The sequence below is a fragment of the Salvia miltiorrhiza genome, chromosome 6, assembly GCF_028751815.1.
Source record: "Salvia miltiorrhiza cultivar Shanhuang (shh) chromosome 6, IMPLAD_Smil_shh, whole genome shotgun sequence".
Taxonomy (NCBI): Eukaryota; Viridiplantae; Streptophyta; class Magnoliopsida; order Lamiales; family Lamiaceae; genus Salvia; species Salvia miltiorrhiza.
The window spans coordinates 2,836,731-2,853,826 of NC_080392.1; the positions used below are offsets into that span (position 1 = coordinate 2,836,731).

Genomic DNA, 17,096 nt, shown 5'->3' on the forward strand with positions numbered 1-17,096 from the left:
ATTTAATTAGATCTTAACTTGTCTTACAAATTTTTTCCATAAAACAGTTTAAAATAATTAAATAAGACTCCCTTTTATTTTTAAAGTAAATTCATCATTCCAATTATTTCCTACATTTTTTCAAGTGTCTCATTTTGATTTTTGTCTTGTCCCCCAATCATTGTTTCAATTTTAAAATTTAAGAGTGAAGTTTCGACATTATTCCCATTTTGTCCAATTTTAATATTTTTAGTAATTTCATAATTAATTATACGTATGTATTTTATTACTATAATTAATAAAATTACAAATTTAAAATTTCGTATTTTTTTTATATGTATAATTTTGACGGTAGGAAACACTTACAAGTGAAGGAATTGAATACATCACCTATAGACGGCGAATAACCAATTTATTATTTTTTTTATTATTGTTTTTACATGGATGCTCATGTAATAAAGTATCTTAAAAATCAATGATTTATAATTCAAGATAAAATAATACTTCCAAGCTACTTAAGATACAGTTTTCATCAAAAACAGGCCGCCGATATCCACCAAATTCTTCATGCACAAGCATAATAACATATATAATTATGATGATTGAGATAATTAAATAGACTCGTCGCTTTCACAACTATGGACAAATATATCAATTTAGTTAGATACACCCCAAAATCCTAACTCCAATAATAAGAGCCCAAGTTTGAAATAAGATTAAGTTTTTCGAGAAAGTAAAATGAACGACCATTTTAACTAGTTCAAGGATAATCTTATTTATTATGTAGGATCCAAAAAATTAATTACTCCCTCCGTCCCGCGAATCTTGAGGCCGTTTTTTTCGGCACGAGAATTAAGAAAATACTATTTAGTATGTTAAGTGTGATAGATGAAAAAGTGAAAAGATGAATAAAGAGAATTTGTTTTGCCATGTAAGGAAATGACTCAAAATTCGTGAGACGGTAGAAAAAGGAAAATGACTCAAGATTTGTGGGACGGAGGAAGTATGTATTAATTAGGACCCAAAAGAAAAAGAACTAATTTAGAGTCTAAACAAAAATTGAAACTACTAAATAAAAATAAATTACATATGTAATAAATCTAAATAAAATATCCTTCTAAATTGCAATGGATCACTCGTGCATAAATTTATTGGGAAAATATTAAAAGACATATCAAAGAAAATAAAAAGAAGTTAAAAGATATAAATTTTTATTGATTTATAGAGAGTAGTTCAAATAAGTTCAGACGTTATATATATAAAATAAAAATAATTTCTAGTTTTTAGATTGCGAAGATTTACCGTGGATTCAATATTTTGTTGAATGAAATCGTGGTTCGGGGTTCAAATTCACAATGTTTCATAGCAGAATCGTAGTGAATTTTATTTTATATGATAATGTTTCATCATAGGAATTTTTAGAACGAATTAGTGTTTAGTTCCTACACTAGGGATATTTCTATAAGGAGGATCAAAAATAGAAACTTTTTTCTCTCATATATAATAACTGATGGAGGAGAAATTAATGATAATGTACCAAATAAACTGGTCATAATTCATTGAAATGTAAAAGCTTACAAAGCATTGAAGTTTTGCATGTATAATCAATATGAATTTATAATGTATCTACTTTGTACTACTATTGATGAAATTAAAATATGCACTTATGTGATTTTATGTTCTCCATCCCTCAAAATTTTGAAATTGTACCCTTACTTTCAATTATTGAAGTTCTTTCTTCAACCCAAAATTTATCTGCTGCCCCAATTATAGAAAAAAGGACCAGATTATAAATTCAATGAATACAATGTTTTTTTATTTTATTAAGATCTCTCGGCCCCCTCTGTTTTTTTTAAAAAAAGAATTAATCATGCATCTGATCAAATATATATAACATATGATCATACAATATTATGATCATTGCACCTTGGAGAACCCCCACCACCTCCTCATTCAGCCTTTCTTTCTCACATGTTCTTGACAATAATTAACATTTAAATCAAACAATATATATGTACTTAAAACTGTAATTATAATTATTACTCGGCTTGTTTCTTTTCATTAAACAATGTGGAGAACTTTCCCAATTATTAATTTAATATTTCTTAGGGGTCTACTTTTTTTTGTAAATAAAATTAAAATATGGTCTCTCTGATCATAACCAAGATTCGTATATATATGTGCAAAAGCTAAGGGCAAGGAGCATACTTCTTCTTCTTCTTCTTCTTCTTCTTCTTCTTCTTCTTCTTTTTTTTTTTTTTTTTTAAGATGGGCTACCATGAGAGCACGTCTTAAAATAAGAAATAAGAGTAATTTTTAATGTATGAATTTTATGTAGAATACGTATGAATTCGTTGTACAAAGATATGAATTGTGAAAAATAAATTTTTGCTATCTTTAGAATTCGAACTCAGGACCATAAATCCATCTAACAGGATTACGAATCAACCGTAGATCTTGATATATATATATATATATATATATATATATATATATATATATATATATATATATATATAGGGTGTGGTTCTAGAGAGAACTACTTTATTTGTGAGAACGGGAGAACCATCAAATCTAATGCATCTACTGTAAAAATTAATGCATTCGCTGTTAAAATTAATGCACTAAAAAAATTTAAAAAAAATGCTCCCTTCAGGATTCGAACCCAGGATCTGCATTCATCCAACAAGATGATGCATCCACCGTAGATCTTGATGATCGAATGGCTGAAAATGGTTCTCCGGTCTTCTTTTATTTATGGTTCTTTCTTGAACCTCTCCCTATATATATATATATATATATATATATATATATATAGGGTGCGGTTATAGTGAGAACCATAATTATCGTGAGAACATAAGAACCATTAAAATTAATGCATCTGCTATATAAATTAATGCATTCATTGTTAAATTTAATGCATCCGAAAAAAATAAATTTTTTGCTCCCTTCAGGATTCGAACCCAGGATCTGCATTCATCCACCAAGATGATGCATCCACCGTAGATCTTGATGATCGAATGGCTTAAAATGGTTCTCCGTTCTAATTTTAATTAGTGGTTCTTATTTGAACCTCTCCCTATATATATATATATATATATATATATATATATATATATATATATATATATATGCTTTCTGCGTGCATGAACCATCAAATTTTGTGATCATAATCATTGTACATTTGTACTCGATGGGATATTATATACATTGGTGTATCTTAGGAAATCTTTATTTGCTTGGCTTCACTGGAAATATTATGCGTAGCTATTAATTAAACCATCATCTTATACTCTCTCTTTCTCCCTCAACGAGATCTCCAATTCTAAATTAATAAACATATATTTCATCTTCCTTTTTTTTTTTATGTGAGGGAGGATGAGTGATGGAGTTTGAACCCTATATCTCACTGTTCATAAACAAAAGTTCGCACCATTTTGTTGTCCCCGTGAGGACAGTAATATATTTCATCTTCAAATCCAATTGTAGAATTGTCTTCAAATATGTATTTTACTCAAACCTTGACCCCGCGTTTACTTTTTAGCCCTGATATACAAATATAAAAATACAGTGTATACTTATATTTATTTTTCAGTTTATAATTCGAGTCAAAATTCCAACTAATCGACGCTGACGTGTCTCTCAGAATGCTGATTTGGTAATTTAAAAAAATTATATTGGCATGTAAATACATAAACGTCTAGCTATTTCACGAATTGCAAATGAACTTTAATTTTGGTACGACAATACATAAATTTTCATTTTGTTATGATTTTACCTTGAAACTAAAATCATCAAATTTAAATCAAATTCAAAGTCAATAAAGTTAAAGTACATGAATTAAAACAAAACCAAATATATACATATATGCACCACTTTCTTTGCAAATTTACAATTTTTTGGGAATTTTATTACCTTTGTGATAAAATTATAACAAATTGAAAAATTATGTATTATCATATTAAAATTAAAATTCATGTATAATTCATGAATTGGCTAAAAGTTTATGTAATTATAGGCCAATAACTTTTAAAAAATACGTCAGACTCTGATATCATCCTTGCACGATCGCGTGTGGGGAGGAGCCACGACTCAAAAACATCATGAGCGTACTAGCATCACCGACCAAAGTCGGGGCAGACACCACCAGAATAGTGGTAGCGGCATGGGTGGTGGTTGTGCCGCCATGCCTTCTTGCCCGATTGAGCGAAGAGGCGGTTGGTCCAGTTGTGCAATTTGGACAGTGTCAAGTGAAACGACGTCGCCTCGATTATGGTTGATGTGGAGAGTCAAATTTTGATGTACTTTTTATAAATTATCAAATTAACTTCCTGCGAAACATTTCAGTCTCAGTTGATCGAAATTTTGACTCGAACTATAAATTAAACGATGAAAGATAAATATAAGCTTCATTTATAAGATTTATAAATGCAGGTTAAAAATTAAACTCGTGATCAATTCAAACTATTTTCTAATAATAACCCTTTATTTATTTGTTTTCAAATTTTGCTAGTCAATTTTAATGGATAATTATAAATTTTCAAAGAACACGTGACCACCACGATCTCATACAATCTTACAATAAAAGATCCTTTCGGTAGTTTAAGTCTTCAATAGGTATAAATGATCCCTTCAAAAAAACAAAGTATAAATGATTCCCACTATGAATATAACTTAAAAACAAGATCTGCAAGTGTTTTAAATAATTATTGACGCACCCACCATTTTATTTGTCTACATTATACACAAATTTTATCATATTTTCAGTAGTCAAATATAGCTAAAATATTTATTTCCCTCATAACCCAAATGGAACTTTGAAATTTTCATTTATTTATATATGATCATATGAAATGTGATGAGTAGTTGATAGAAGAAAATAGATTCTCAAGAAAAGTTAGCTCTTTCGACACCTAAAATGTGGCCTCCTGTTTGGTGGCTGCCGGTATAAAAAAGCTGTAGGGTCCCCCCCACCCCCCCCACCCCCACCCCCACCCCCACCCTCCCTCCCTCACACAATGATATCACCACCTCACCATTCTCTAAATCTTATCTACATTATTTTATTCATTATTATATCAATTTTCACCACATTAATCATTTAATTGCTAACTCACATGCATGATTCTCAACCCCCTTACAAAAGTATAAAAATCTTTTTTTCACTCATTATTGTATATTTATTATATATAACGTGCATCGGTTTTTCAAAATCATGACTATATATGCTTGAACTTATGTTAGACCATCTTCAACATTTTGTTTTATGCATGAGAACTTGAAATAAAACGACAATTATATATATCAACCAAATAAGCGTTAAATGCTATAATACAACTTCTCTTGGAGAAGCTCCTAGGCTTTACTATAGCTCAATAGAAGGCATAATTAATTTTTTGTTACGTATTTCCATTTATGTGTACAAAATCTTGAATTCACTTAATAAATATATAATAAGTTTAAGTGGACATAGTTCCAAATGATTAGTGGGAGGTCGTGTTGCAGGTGAGTTAAGATTTGTTTTTGGCAATGTAATACTTAATATCGAAGAGTCTAAGTTAAGTTGATAAATATATTAATATGATCGGTATATGATCTAATGGTATGTATTGTTTATTGAATAAAATAGTGATTTTTGTAAAGTAGTTGATTGGATGCGTAGGAATAGATGGAGAAATGAAAGAAGAGAAGTTGGGAGGGATGATTAATTAGTAAAGAAAAGACATGGTTGTGATGGGTGCATGTGTGTGAGAATCCAACTCCCATCATGTCCCCATTCTTTCAACACAATAAATTAGTACTATTTGGACTTTGCTTTTACCCTCTTAATTTTCTTTATTTGTCATTATTCTCTCTCTCTCTTGCGGAACCACAGCCAGGCTAGGGTGGGATTCAGCCCACCCCATATATTTCTAATATGTAATTAAATTAAGAGGTGATCTTGGGTAAAATCGGGTTACACCCAAATCTAGACCATGATCAGCACCCTGATCCGAATTCGCATTCTGACCCGAATCGTATAAATAACACTATTATGGGTGCGAGTCAACCCGGTTGTACGATACAGTCGGTTGTACCCAAGTTTTTGTGTTGAATTAATAGATTGTGTAGAACATAACTGAACATGCTAATTATATTTTTCTCAACAATTGAATGAATGATATAGTTGTGTGTATTGAGAAAAAAAATTTCTCAATAATTGATAATGAGAGAACTTGCAACATTTTTAATTGATGAATACACATCGAAATCAATTGTCATTGATTTCTCGAAATAGAAACAATTACCTAGTCAAGTATTTATTCTTAAATCATTTTTAGTGTATTGGATCTATTTAGTGTGTATGAAAATTTTGTTCTTTTTCATTACTATTATTACTATTATGCTTTTCTTTTCTTAAAAAACAAACAAACCGTATTAACTGACCAAAAAACTTTTGCTTGGGACTACCGCCTTCAAACCCCGTACAAATTCAGCCCCTCCTCACGAGAATTTCTGGCTTCACTACTGCGCGCGCACACACACGTACACACAAAACAAGCATAACACGATGAAAGGAATCCTTACACACCCAAACATTTGTCTACGCTTGTAAATTTAGTGATTTGCGCAGAAATTTGCGTCAAGAATATGGAGAAATATTTTAAAGAAAATTACATTGGTTCTTAAAATATAAAGAATTCAAATGTATTAATAATACAATTCTTTGATTCCTCACACAAGTGTCACGTACTCTGTCACGCAACTAATTATCACAAAGAAACATTAGAACTATGATCTCAACCAAAAAAAAAAAGAAGCCATTAGAACTAGGAAAGAGATCCGTCCTAGTAGCTTAAATTTTCTAGTCCACAGATGGTTAGTGTTGCCACCGGACCGTAAATCGTCGGTTTTGGGCCCGAACTGGCAATTCCGGTTCACCGGAATGGTAAATCGTAATCGGCCCGAATCTTCTGTCAGGTGGACCGGTTTTCGGCCCAGAACAATGCATATTATAAAACTGAACCATGCATCTCGTGTCAGTGAACTTTGTAACATGCATGATTTATTAACACAATACGAAGGGTTAATTGACACAATATACATGGTTCAATTTTATAATATGCATTGTTCTGTTGTACAAAAAATAAATTTCAACAAAAAAAAAATGACCAAAGGGAGGAGTGGGGTGGGTCACTAAAACAAAAACAAAAAAAAGTAGATTTTTTGAAAAAAAAAAATGCAATACTTTTTTTGTACAATTTAATGCACTTTTGTGTGTAAAGTTATACATATTTCTATGAAATATTATGCATGAAGGGAGGGCTCCAATGAGACCCCTTATTTTTAGTGAGACCTTAGATATGATCTCGTGCGTTTATTTTATCAATCTTATGGCTGATATTGTATCTGGAGGGAGATTTTTTTCTCAGGGTTCAAATCCTGCAGGAAGGAGTGGAATATTTTAAATTTTGTTATTCATCAGTATATACTGCCTTGTTCATCAGTGTATACTGCCTTGTTCATCAGTATATATATGCCTTATTCATTACCAATTTTTTAAATTTCATTTTTCATCAGTATATAATGCCTTGTTCATTAGTATATATGTCTTATTCATTGTCCTCAGTGTCTCACGAAAAATAGAGGGTCTCACTGGAGTGCACCCCTATATAAATATATATAATTGATTTTTTTTCGAATTTACTCCTGCACGGATTTTGTCTTGCAAGGCCTCTGCCACGTGTCATAATCTTGGTGCATCATATGGAGAAAATGTGTGGTCCAGATTTGCATCGTTGGTCTCCTCAATTAATACACGGACGATGAGATCGGTCTCCTCGAGAGTGTTATTGTGGCAACCCCTCTTATCGTCTGCACTAGCCGCCAACACATTCTCCTTGTAGGCCTTCGCCTTCTTCGACGCTGTGGCTCCACCGAGGCGTGACCTTCTCCTTGAGGCTCGTCGCCTAAATTCACCGCTGAGAGGTCCGATTAGTAGTGTGGACCGGAAATATCACTGATCCAATTTGAAAAAGAAAAATAATCGGAGGAGTTAGGATCCATTAAAGAACAAAGAGAGAGAATGAGAGAAAGTTGAGGAAGAAATATAACGGAGGATGATATTGTGAAGTGTGAAAATACTGTAGTATAGATAGGTATTTTTTTTATATGAGAAGTGCAATCTAAAATGCGAAGCATAATAATTTAAATGGAAAGTGGTCACACACCCAAAAGTGAAGAAGAAGAAAATAATAAAAGAGAGGGAATCGAAGGTATCACTATTTTGATTGAAAGCTGATTCAATAGTTATATAATTAATCTGAGAGGCATGGTCACTCTCATAACATTTGTACCGAAAAAGAGAAGCCCAAGTTAGGACCACAGACAAAACTGAACCCCTAATTAAAGCCCATTATTATTTAATGTCTAAAATTGGTAATTCACATACACTACCTTGCACTTGGATTGTTCCTCTCAAACCCTAAATGCCAATTACAAAATAATTCCACTTTGGGAGGAATAAGTTCTATCCCCATTTCCTAACTCGGGAAGAATAATTTCATCTTATGTACAAAAACATATTTTCGAAATAAAATATAATAAAATTTTAACATAAAAATATCTCATCTATTATATATATTAATGCAACATATTTCACTCTTAAAGTATAAAATAAGAACGGATTTATACCAGATCTACCCATAATCTAACGGTTGAGATTTGATTTTTGAAAAATCGTGTGTAAATGTTTTGAATTTTATGTAGAATAAGTTTAAATTCGTTGTGTAAACATCTGAATTTCGAAAATAAATTTTCGTTCCCTACAATATTCGAACTCAATACCTTGAATCCATCTAACAGAGTGATGAATCAATCGTAAATCTTGATAATCTAAGGGCTGGAAATGGTTCGTATTTTATACTATTATTTTAAAAGGAATTTTTATTTCTCTAGTTTATATTTTTACTTTTTTGAAAATGCATGTCAAAAACGGTTTTAAATAGTATTTATATATTTTAGAATTATATATGTCGATATTTTAAACTTTCAGCGTCAACATTTAACTTGAAAGTAGCAGGTGATGCACACGAGTGATGGCGTTTATGCCCATTGAATTGGAACTGCTTTATCTACAAAAGAGTATAAAGTAGTTGAGAAATACTCCATAATCTATGCATAGAAGATAAAATTATTATTTAATTTTCAAACTATTCTGATTTCTATACAAAAATAATAATATAAAAATAGAGAATAGTTATTCGTTCTCATTTGAACTCCCTTTCTCTCTCTCTATGTATATATGTATAGGTAAGAAGAAAAATACTAACATGTTTTACAATATGGAAATGTTCATAAAGAGTCATTTTCAAATTTAATATTAAAGTAGGCCGAAAATGTGTAAATATTTAGGACCACATAGAAGCTGGGCCTTCCTCAAACCTAACTTGAGGTGAAGTCTGGAAACTCACCAATCAAAGAAGATGACTATGAAATAAGGAAAAATGACTCATGGAATAAAATTACACTTTCAACTTGGCTTCTCATTCAATTTTGTAGCCCAAAGACTTGTCACATCCCTACCCTTAGCTTCCATATATTCTAAAATATTCCAACTATATCTAACAAAAATATATTACTATTAGGATCGGACCTGCCACGTTTCCCTTACTATTTATTAGTCTATTTTATCCACATAAACACCGAGTATTTCGTTATAAAGTTATTTTTAATCAACCAAATACTATTACAATATAGAAAATAAAATTGCGGTATTGGTGAGAAATATATAGAAATTAGTGTGAGATAAAGACGTATTACGTATATGAGAGTATTTTTTTTTAATTTATCATGAAAAAATGAGGAATAAAAAAAAAATCACCCTTTAAATTCCCTCTTTCTTTTTCCTCATTTTCTAAAATAGAAAATTTTATCATTTTTTTCATTCATATTTCCACTCCAAGTAGGGGAACGACATCAGCTCCCAACCAGTGTGTCCGCCTCTGGGACATCTATCCCTCGCTTAATGCCTTCCCTCCTTCTAAGGTAGGCGGAACCAAGTTGTGCCCTTTCTTCAGAGTGCGCTCAAGCATCCGCCCCGTGAGTCTACACGCGTCAGTCCACGTGTAAAGTGTGAGATGCTAGAGAGAGATGATGGTGTGTACGGCAGCGGCCGAGCTTACCTGCGACGGTTGCTGAGCGAGAGAGAGAGACTGAAGAAGAACAAAAGAGTGAAGGGTTTGGGCTCATTTCATGGGCCTATTTTAAAATGAAGAGTGGTCTATTATTAATCAACTTGGCCTTGAATCTTCACAATTAATGGATTTAATGTTATTCAAGGAAATTGGATTTGATTAAGTAAAATAATGGGAACGTAGCTTGCTTAATTAATTTGATATATGGACTACTGATTAAATTAATAACAAAGACATTAGTATAATTAAAAAATAATTACATGACATTAGAAAAGTTAGCAAATGCATGACTAGAACATTAATAATATAACCACAAAATCTCCTGTACACTCGGGTCGTACCCGACCCGAATCCTGACCCAACTGGACTATCTTACCCAAATGTCAAGTGTTAGTGTCATTTTCGAAATAATGTCATTTGTAAAACAAAATAGTGTTAGTGTTATTTTCAAAATAGTGTCATTTAATTTGTAAAATAAAATAGTGTTAGTGTCATTCCAAAATCGTGTTAGTATTAGTGTCATTTCAAGAAAAAAATTGGTCAGGATAGTCCAACTGAATCATGATCCGGGTCGAGTACAACCCGGGTGTACAGGAGACCACTTCTAATATAAAACGTACATGATATGAAACATAATTATATGAAATTAATAATTGAATATATAATTTGAGAAAAAAAATATAGATATAATTGAAAATTAGAAAAAGTAAATGGATGTTCAAAGTTACTGCAAGAATCCAAAGATTTAATTAAAGTCGCTCCTATTTTCAAAAGGTTACTGCAAAAGTTATGAAGTAACTATAGTGACTTAATAATATAAAGTCTATAAATGGTTCATGCATCACTTGCATGAACATGCATCTCAAGAGCAACCTTTTGGTTCTCAATCTTTCGGCTCTCAACATTTTCTTCATTCTCCCTTTAACGTCAATAATTAATAAAAAAGAATAAATCGAACTTTGATTTTTATGTAATTTATTAAAACGATAATCTCAATAATAATTTGTGAAATGAAATGTATATAACTAAACATGCATGTAATTTCAATAATTAATGTATTAAACACGTTTGAAAATCAAAGTTGATCAAATTTCATTGATCTCGCAAAGCTGCCATTCCAAATAGTAGGCAAAATTCTTTGCTCTGAATCTTTTCTCTTTTTTAGAATCATTTACATCCCATTAACATCTAATCTTCACGAATCATCGATCGCTCCTCACCGTCGGATCCAATTAAACCGATCAATCAAACTAATTAATGAAAAAGAAACAAAATTGAAGGAAAGTGAAACAGGCGAAGCTGAATTAGCAGGTGATTTACCTCAAAGCGTTCCTAACCCTACGCACAATTTGATAAACAAAATGAACGATGGGCCAACACAGCGCCTGCAACGGCAATCCGACGTGGATGCGCCAGCACGACAGGCAGCACATCTTCATCCTCGAATTCTGGCCGTCGCGCTGCCCCGGGTTGATGATCGTCGCCGACAGCACGTACGCCGACGCCGCGTGCTTCACCAGCTCGTTCCGGATCGCGATGTCCGCGTTTCCGCTCGGCGACAGGTTCGACATCACGTCCTTCAGGCTCGTGTATCGCGGCAGCTCGCCGCCGTCGGTCTCCGATCCCTCGCGGCTCATCGCCGCCGCCTCCATCACGTGCTTGAACGACGGGATCGCGCGCAGCTTCTGATACCGGATCGGGATCTCGTCGGTCTCCGATCCCTCGCGGCTGATCGCTGCCGCCTCCATCACGTGCTTGAACGAGGACACGGTGCGAAGCTTCTGGAACCTCGGGGGGATCTCGTCGGTCTCCGATCCTTCCCGGCTGATCGGCGGCGGCGTCCCCGCCGCATCGATCACGTGCTTGAAGGAGGGGACGGTGCGCAGCTTGTGAAACCTCGCGGGGATCTCGTCGGTCTCCGATCCCTGACGGCTGAGCGCCGGCGAAGTCCCCGCCGCATCGATCACGTGCTTGAAGGAGGAGACGGTGCGAAGCTTCTGGAACCTCGGGATGTCGTCGGTGTCCGAGTATTTGAAGGAGGGGATGGCCTTCAGCTTGTGATATTCTGCGTCCATGAAGCTTGCATGTGTGGAGAGAGATTAATTAGGTCAAATTGAGCTTTAATTGATTATGTACATCAGTGTTGGTGTTGGTAGAATTAGGATTAATTCCGGATTGAATGAGGGAGGAGATTTTCATGAGTGAGAAAAGCTGATGTGAGGGTGTGGATCTCTCTCTCTGTGTCTCGATCGCGCCAGCCTTAGAAGTTGTGATGATATGACCCTTTGGAAATCCTATGATTAAGGAAATTGAATAGGACAAAACAGTTTAAACATCTTTAATTAATTATAATATCGGATTAGTGGTGAGTGTGACGCCAGCCTACCGAGTTTAACGTTAATTAATTTCACGCCGCTTTAATCTTAATATATCTTATAATTATTAGGTAGGTTTCAAAAGGAGTTAGGCTTAATTGAGAAAGATTCGGTCATTTTTAAATGACCGAATATTTTAGATATGATTTATAGACAAAATTGGTAATTTTATTGGCGGCAAAATACAAGTAACAAAACTTCCCGACGACTTGAAAAATGCAGTGGCAACGGCAAGTGCCGAAAATTGGGAGTAAATCATGTCGCGATATTTTTTAAATGGGTTAATTACATGAGTAAATATATAAAACTATCCACTTTCATATTGTAAAGATAAAAATTGTCCACTAAGATAAAAATAATAAAAACTGTTCACTTTTTGATTGAAAAGACGGAAATAACCCTCACTTTAAAATAATAAAAAATATCCACTCACTTCTATCCCTCTCTCCTCTCTCTCTCTCTCTTCACCTTTACGTCACTCTCTCTCTATCTCACTACCGCCACCACCTCTCCCTCGTAGCATCCTCCGCCGCCGCCGCCTCCACCATCTCTCTCGGCGTCGGAAATCCGCGCCACCAGAAGCTCCTCCGCTCAGCGAGTCGAGATCTGCTCCATCTCTCTCTCGGCGTCGGAAATCAGCCGCCTCGTCGCCTCCGCCATCTCCTGCTTCACCCCCGCCGCTCCGCCGCCACTCAATCTCCGCAGCGCCGCACAGCCACCACCACCGCGGCGCCTCTTTCTATCTCTCTCTCTCGATTCTGACTTGGAGAGCTTCGCCAACAACAACGAGATCTCGTCGACAATGATCGACAGATCTGGACATTTTGGAGCTCGACAATGGTGGCTAGGCAGATCTGGCGCGGCCGTGAGCTGCCCACTGAACGGCAGATCTGGCGCAGGCGATAGAGGATGGGGTCGGACGGAAGATCTACCGAGTCCAAGAGCTCCGCTCTCGAATCGCTCCTCGGGCTTTTTCAGGAAGACGGTAAGAACTTGCTGATTGCGGTGGCTCAGGGGATAGTTCCGGTGCTCGTGCACCTTTTCGACTGCACCAGTTCCTCCGAATTGAAGGAGAAATCCGTGAGCGCGATCGCCAAAATCTCGACCGAGGATTCGAGCAAGCACGTTTTGCTGGCCGAGGGTTTGGTATTGTTGAACAATTTGATGCGGGTGCTCGAATCCGGTAGCGTATTCGCCAAGGAGAAGTCGTGCATCGCACTTAGGGTTTTGAGCAATTCCAAGGAAAACGCGAGGGCGATTGGATCGAGAGGAGGAATTTCGTCACTGTTGGATATCTGTCGAGAAGGCACCCCCAATTCGCAGGCGCTGGCAGCTGGGGTTTTGCGGAATTTAGCCGTTTTCGAAGATGTGAGGGAGAATTTCATCGAGGAAAACACAGTCTTGATATTACTAGCATTGTGCAATTCAGGTACAGCATTAGCGCAGGAGAATGCGATTGGGTGCTTGTGCAATTTGGTGGCCGAAGACAATGATTTGAAACTGTTGGTCGCAAGGGAAGGTGGAATTCAAACGCTCAAAGATATCTGGAGCAGAATTCCAGATATATTCGACATCTTGCTCCAGATCTGGAGAGTCGGCGGCTGTTGTCTTCCACCTTCCTCCTCCGCGAGGCCCGCGTGGACGCCGCCGACCTCCGCCTCCTCGCCTGCAGCGTGGAGCGGCAGCTCCGCCCCGCTCTCTACTTCCTCCAGGGCATAATCGGCATCGAGGACGTCAACAAATCCACTTCCTCTTCCTCAAATCGATCGTCTGCTGCAGATCCTCCTTTGATGCCGAGTTTGCAGCCCCGATGAATTCGACGATATTCCACTCGATGAATCCATGGCAGCAGCAGAGATTCAATTTTTTTTTCTTGTGTTGGTGATTGGAAATTTATATTACATGTGCTTGGTTGAAATGAGAATTTTTAGTTATTGTAAGAAATAAAATGAATAATATTTATTTTAGTGATGATTTGTGGATTTTATTAAAGAGATTTGATCGATTGAAAAAGAAACATAAGTATTTTGGATAATTGATTAATGTTCTTGAATTTACAACCAAATTTATGAATTCACAACATAATATTCTTGAATTCACGCTCAGATCTATGAATTCACAACTTAATGTTCTTGAATTTACAACCAACTCGATGAATTCACAATTTAATATTCTTGAATTCACAACGAGATCTATGAATTCACAATCAAAATAAATTCTAGTTGTGAATTAAATTCAGGTTGTGAATTCGACTGATGGTGAATTCACAACCAACATAAATCTGGTTGTGAATTAAATTTTGGTTGTGAATTCGTTTGTTGTGAATTCACAACCAAAAAATTCTAGTTGTGAATTAAATTTTGGTTGTGAATTCGACTGGTTGTGAATTAAATTTTGGCTGTGAATTCGACTAGTTGTGAATTCACAAACAAAAAATTCTAGTTGTGAATTCTCAATTCACAACCAGTGTGAATTCACAACAAAAAAATTTTGGTTGTGAATTCACACTGGTTGTGAATTGCGGGATTTTTTAAAGGGGTGATGTAAAGTGGACATTTTTTTAATTTTTAATGTGAAGGGTATTTTGGTAACAGTGGACATTTTTTAAGTTTTTTATTTTAGTGGACATTTTTTATCTTTACAATATGAAAGTGGCCATTTTAAAAATCCACTCTATAAATTATTGAGCTATTAATAAATTCTTATTTTGAACACGAATTTTAAAATAATTTAATTATTTCTTTTTTCTTATTTTGTATATTTATTCATTTTTTATCGTAGTGACATGATATAAATATACTCGCTTACCATAAATATGTTTGCATAACATACTGTATAGAAAAAAAAAAAACTGACATTGTATTGTATTGTATAGTTAAATGAAAATAACGTCATTTTAAGATATACTCCCTCCGTCCACGAAATGAGTACCTATATTTCCTTTTTCGTCCGTCCACGAAATGAGTACCCATTTCCCTTTTTGGCAAGTGTACCCCACACATCTCTTTAATTAATACACTCAAAAAGTGGGACCCTTAAACTATTTACACTACACTCCATACATTTCCTAAAACCCGTGTCGTCCACAAATGGGTACTCATTTCGTGGACGGAGGGAGTAATACAAAATAAGAATCTATTGAAAGTTCAGTAATTTACATACAATTAATCATTTTTTAATTAAAAATAGGAATAAAGTTATTATAAAAATGTTGTACTAGAAGTCATGTATAAAATCAAAATCAAGTCATAGTTGATTTTTTTAAACGATTAATATTTAAATATATTCTTAAATTAGATAAAAAGCTAACTTTTTAAATATTCATCACGTTATTTAGCGTTCTACCGAAGAAATTAGTTTTCAAAAGGGTTAATATACTATTTTATCCCAATAATAGGGCTAGGTATTTTTTATCTCAATAAATTGAAAATGATAATGTAACACCCAATAAATCAAGCTCGATGCTCACTTTATCCCAAAGCCATATTATGTTGTCAATAAATGAGCACAATCGGATATCACGTGATATTTATGGCTCAAATAAATTTAATAACATGATAGATAGACATTCCTATATTATCCTCATTTAATACATAGGTCTTCCAGCATTATTTGAGGCTTTAAGCAAAACACAACTCCCACATAGCTAGAAGACTAAAATGAACATATACCAGGATTAATCCAATTTAATTAAATGTTTGGTTTACATAATTGAAACCTTGATGAATAATTAGGCCCGCACTCTAATCATGCAATTGAGTGATTATTTATCACCCCAAAATTGGTAAATTATTTAGTCACCCTCCAATCCTATCAATCTTATCTATCTCATCGTCAACAGTCCTTTTTCATCACAGCTGATACACTAGTGAGGCGTTTGGTTTGTGAGTGGATAAGGCAATGTGATAGACAACTCGACCACTCCCCTAATCATGCAATCAGATGATTATTTATCACGTCAAAGTTGAGTTGATTATCTAATCATTCCTCAATCCTATCAATCTCATCCATCTCATCCAACAAACCAAATGCTCCTAAATGTTTCATCATTTACTCACCCACACAAGTCACAGCTAGCAGGAAAGGCTTAGTTGCAGTTGATGGTAGATAACATGCATAGTTTTCTTTGATTTTTCTATACATCAACAAATCCTTTAATAAGCATAAAGAATCTAACCTAAACCAAGTATGAATCAAGCAATCCCCAGGATTGGATGTAGCATGTCCAACTCCAAAATGAAACCTAAAAGGGCACACCTAAATCGACATTTCTACATAGAAAATTCAGAAACCTACAGCTTTCTAAACAGTTGGAAACCAAATACATTTTCAAGAAACAGTTACCTTAAAAAGTTAGGATGTATCTGGATTGAGGATTTTATATCCTATTGACTTTCATAGAAAATAATAAGTTTAATCTATGCCTTTGCCCATCCAAATAGCATTTACATCCTATATTCCTATTTTAGGAATTCAATGATCACTCACTACCAACAATCTATTCTTATTAAACTTTATTATCTTTTACACTTTTGTACATTAATATAATTGCTTCACTAGAAGCTGA

General features: G+C 34.6%; 2 protein-coding genes across 2 annotated transcripts; one reads left to right on the forward strand and one right to left on the reverse strand.

The window, feature by feature from the left end:
• Window positions 1-9,900: 9,900 nt before the first annotated feature.
• LOC130987915 (uncharacterized) lies at window positions 9,901-12,520 on the reverse strand. The gene is made up of 2 exons (XM_057911619.1): window positions 11,475-12,520; window positions 9,901-10,065 (listed from the first exon to the last, which is right to left on the reverse strand). Exons 1-2 carry the CDS (start codon window positions 12,227-12,229, stop codon window positions 9,972-9,974), a joined length of 849 nt encoding a protein of 282 aa, XP_057767602.1. The 5' UTR covers window positions 12,230-12,520; the 3' UTR covers window positions 9,901-9,971.
• A 313-nt stretch (window positions 12,521-12,833) lies between these two features.
• Window positions 12,834-14,294, forward strand: LOC130987916 (uncharacterized). The gene has a single exon (XM_057911620.1). The coding sequence runs from the start codon at window positions 13,439-13,441 to the stop codon at window positions 14,246-14,248; it is 810 nt and encodes a 269-aa protein (XP_057767603.1). The 5' UTR covers window positions 12,834-13,438; the 3' UTR covers window positions 14,249-14,294.
• Window positions 14,295-17,096: the final 2,802 nt, after the last annotated feature.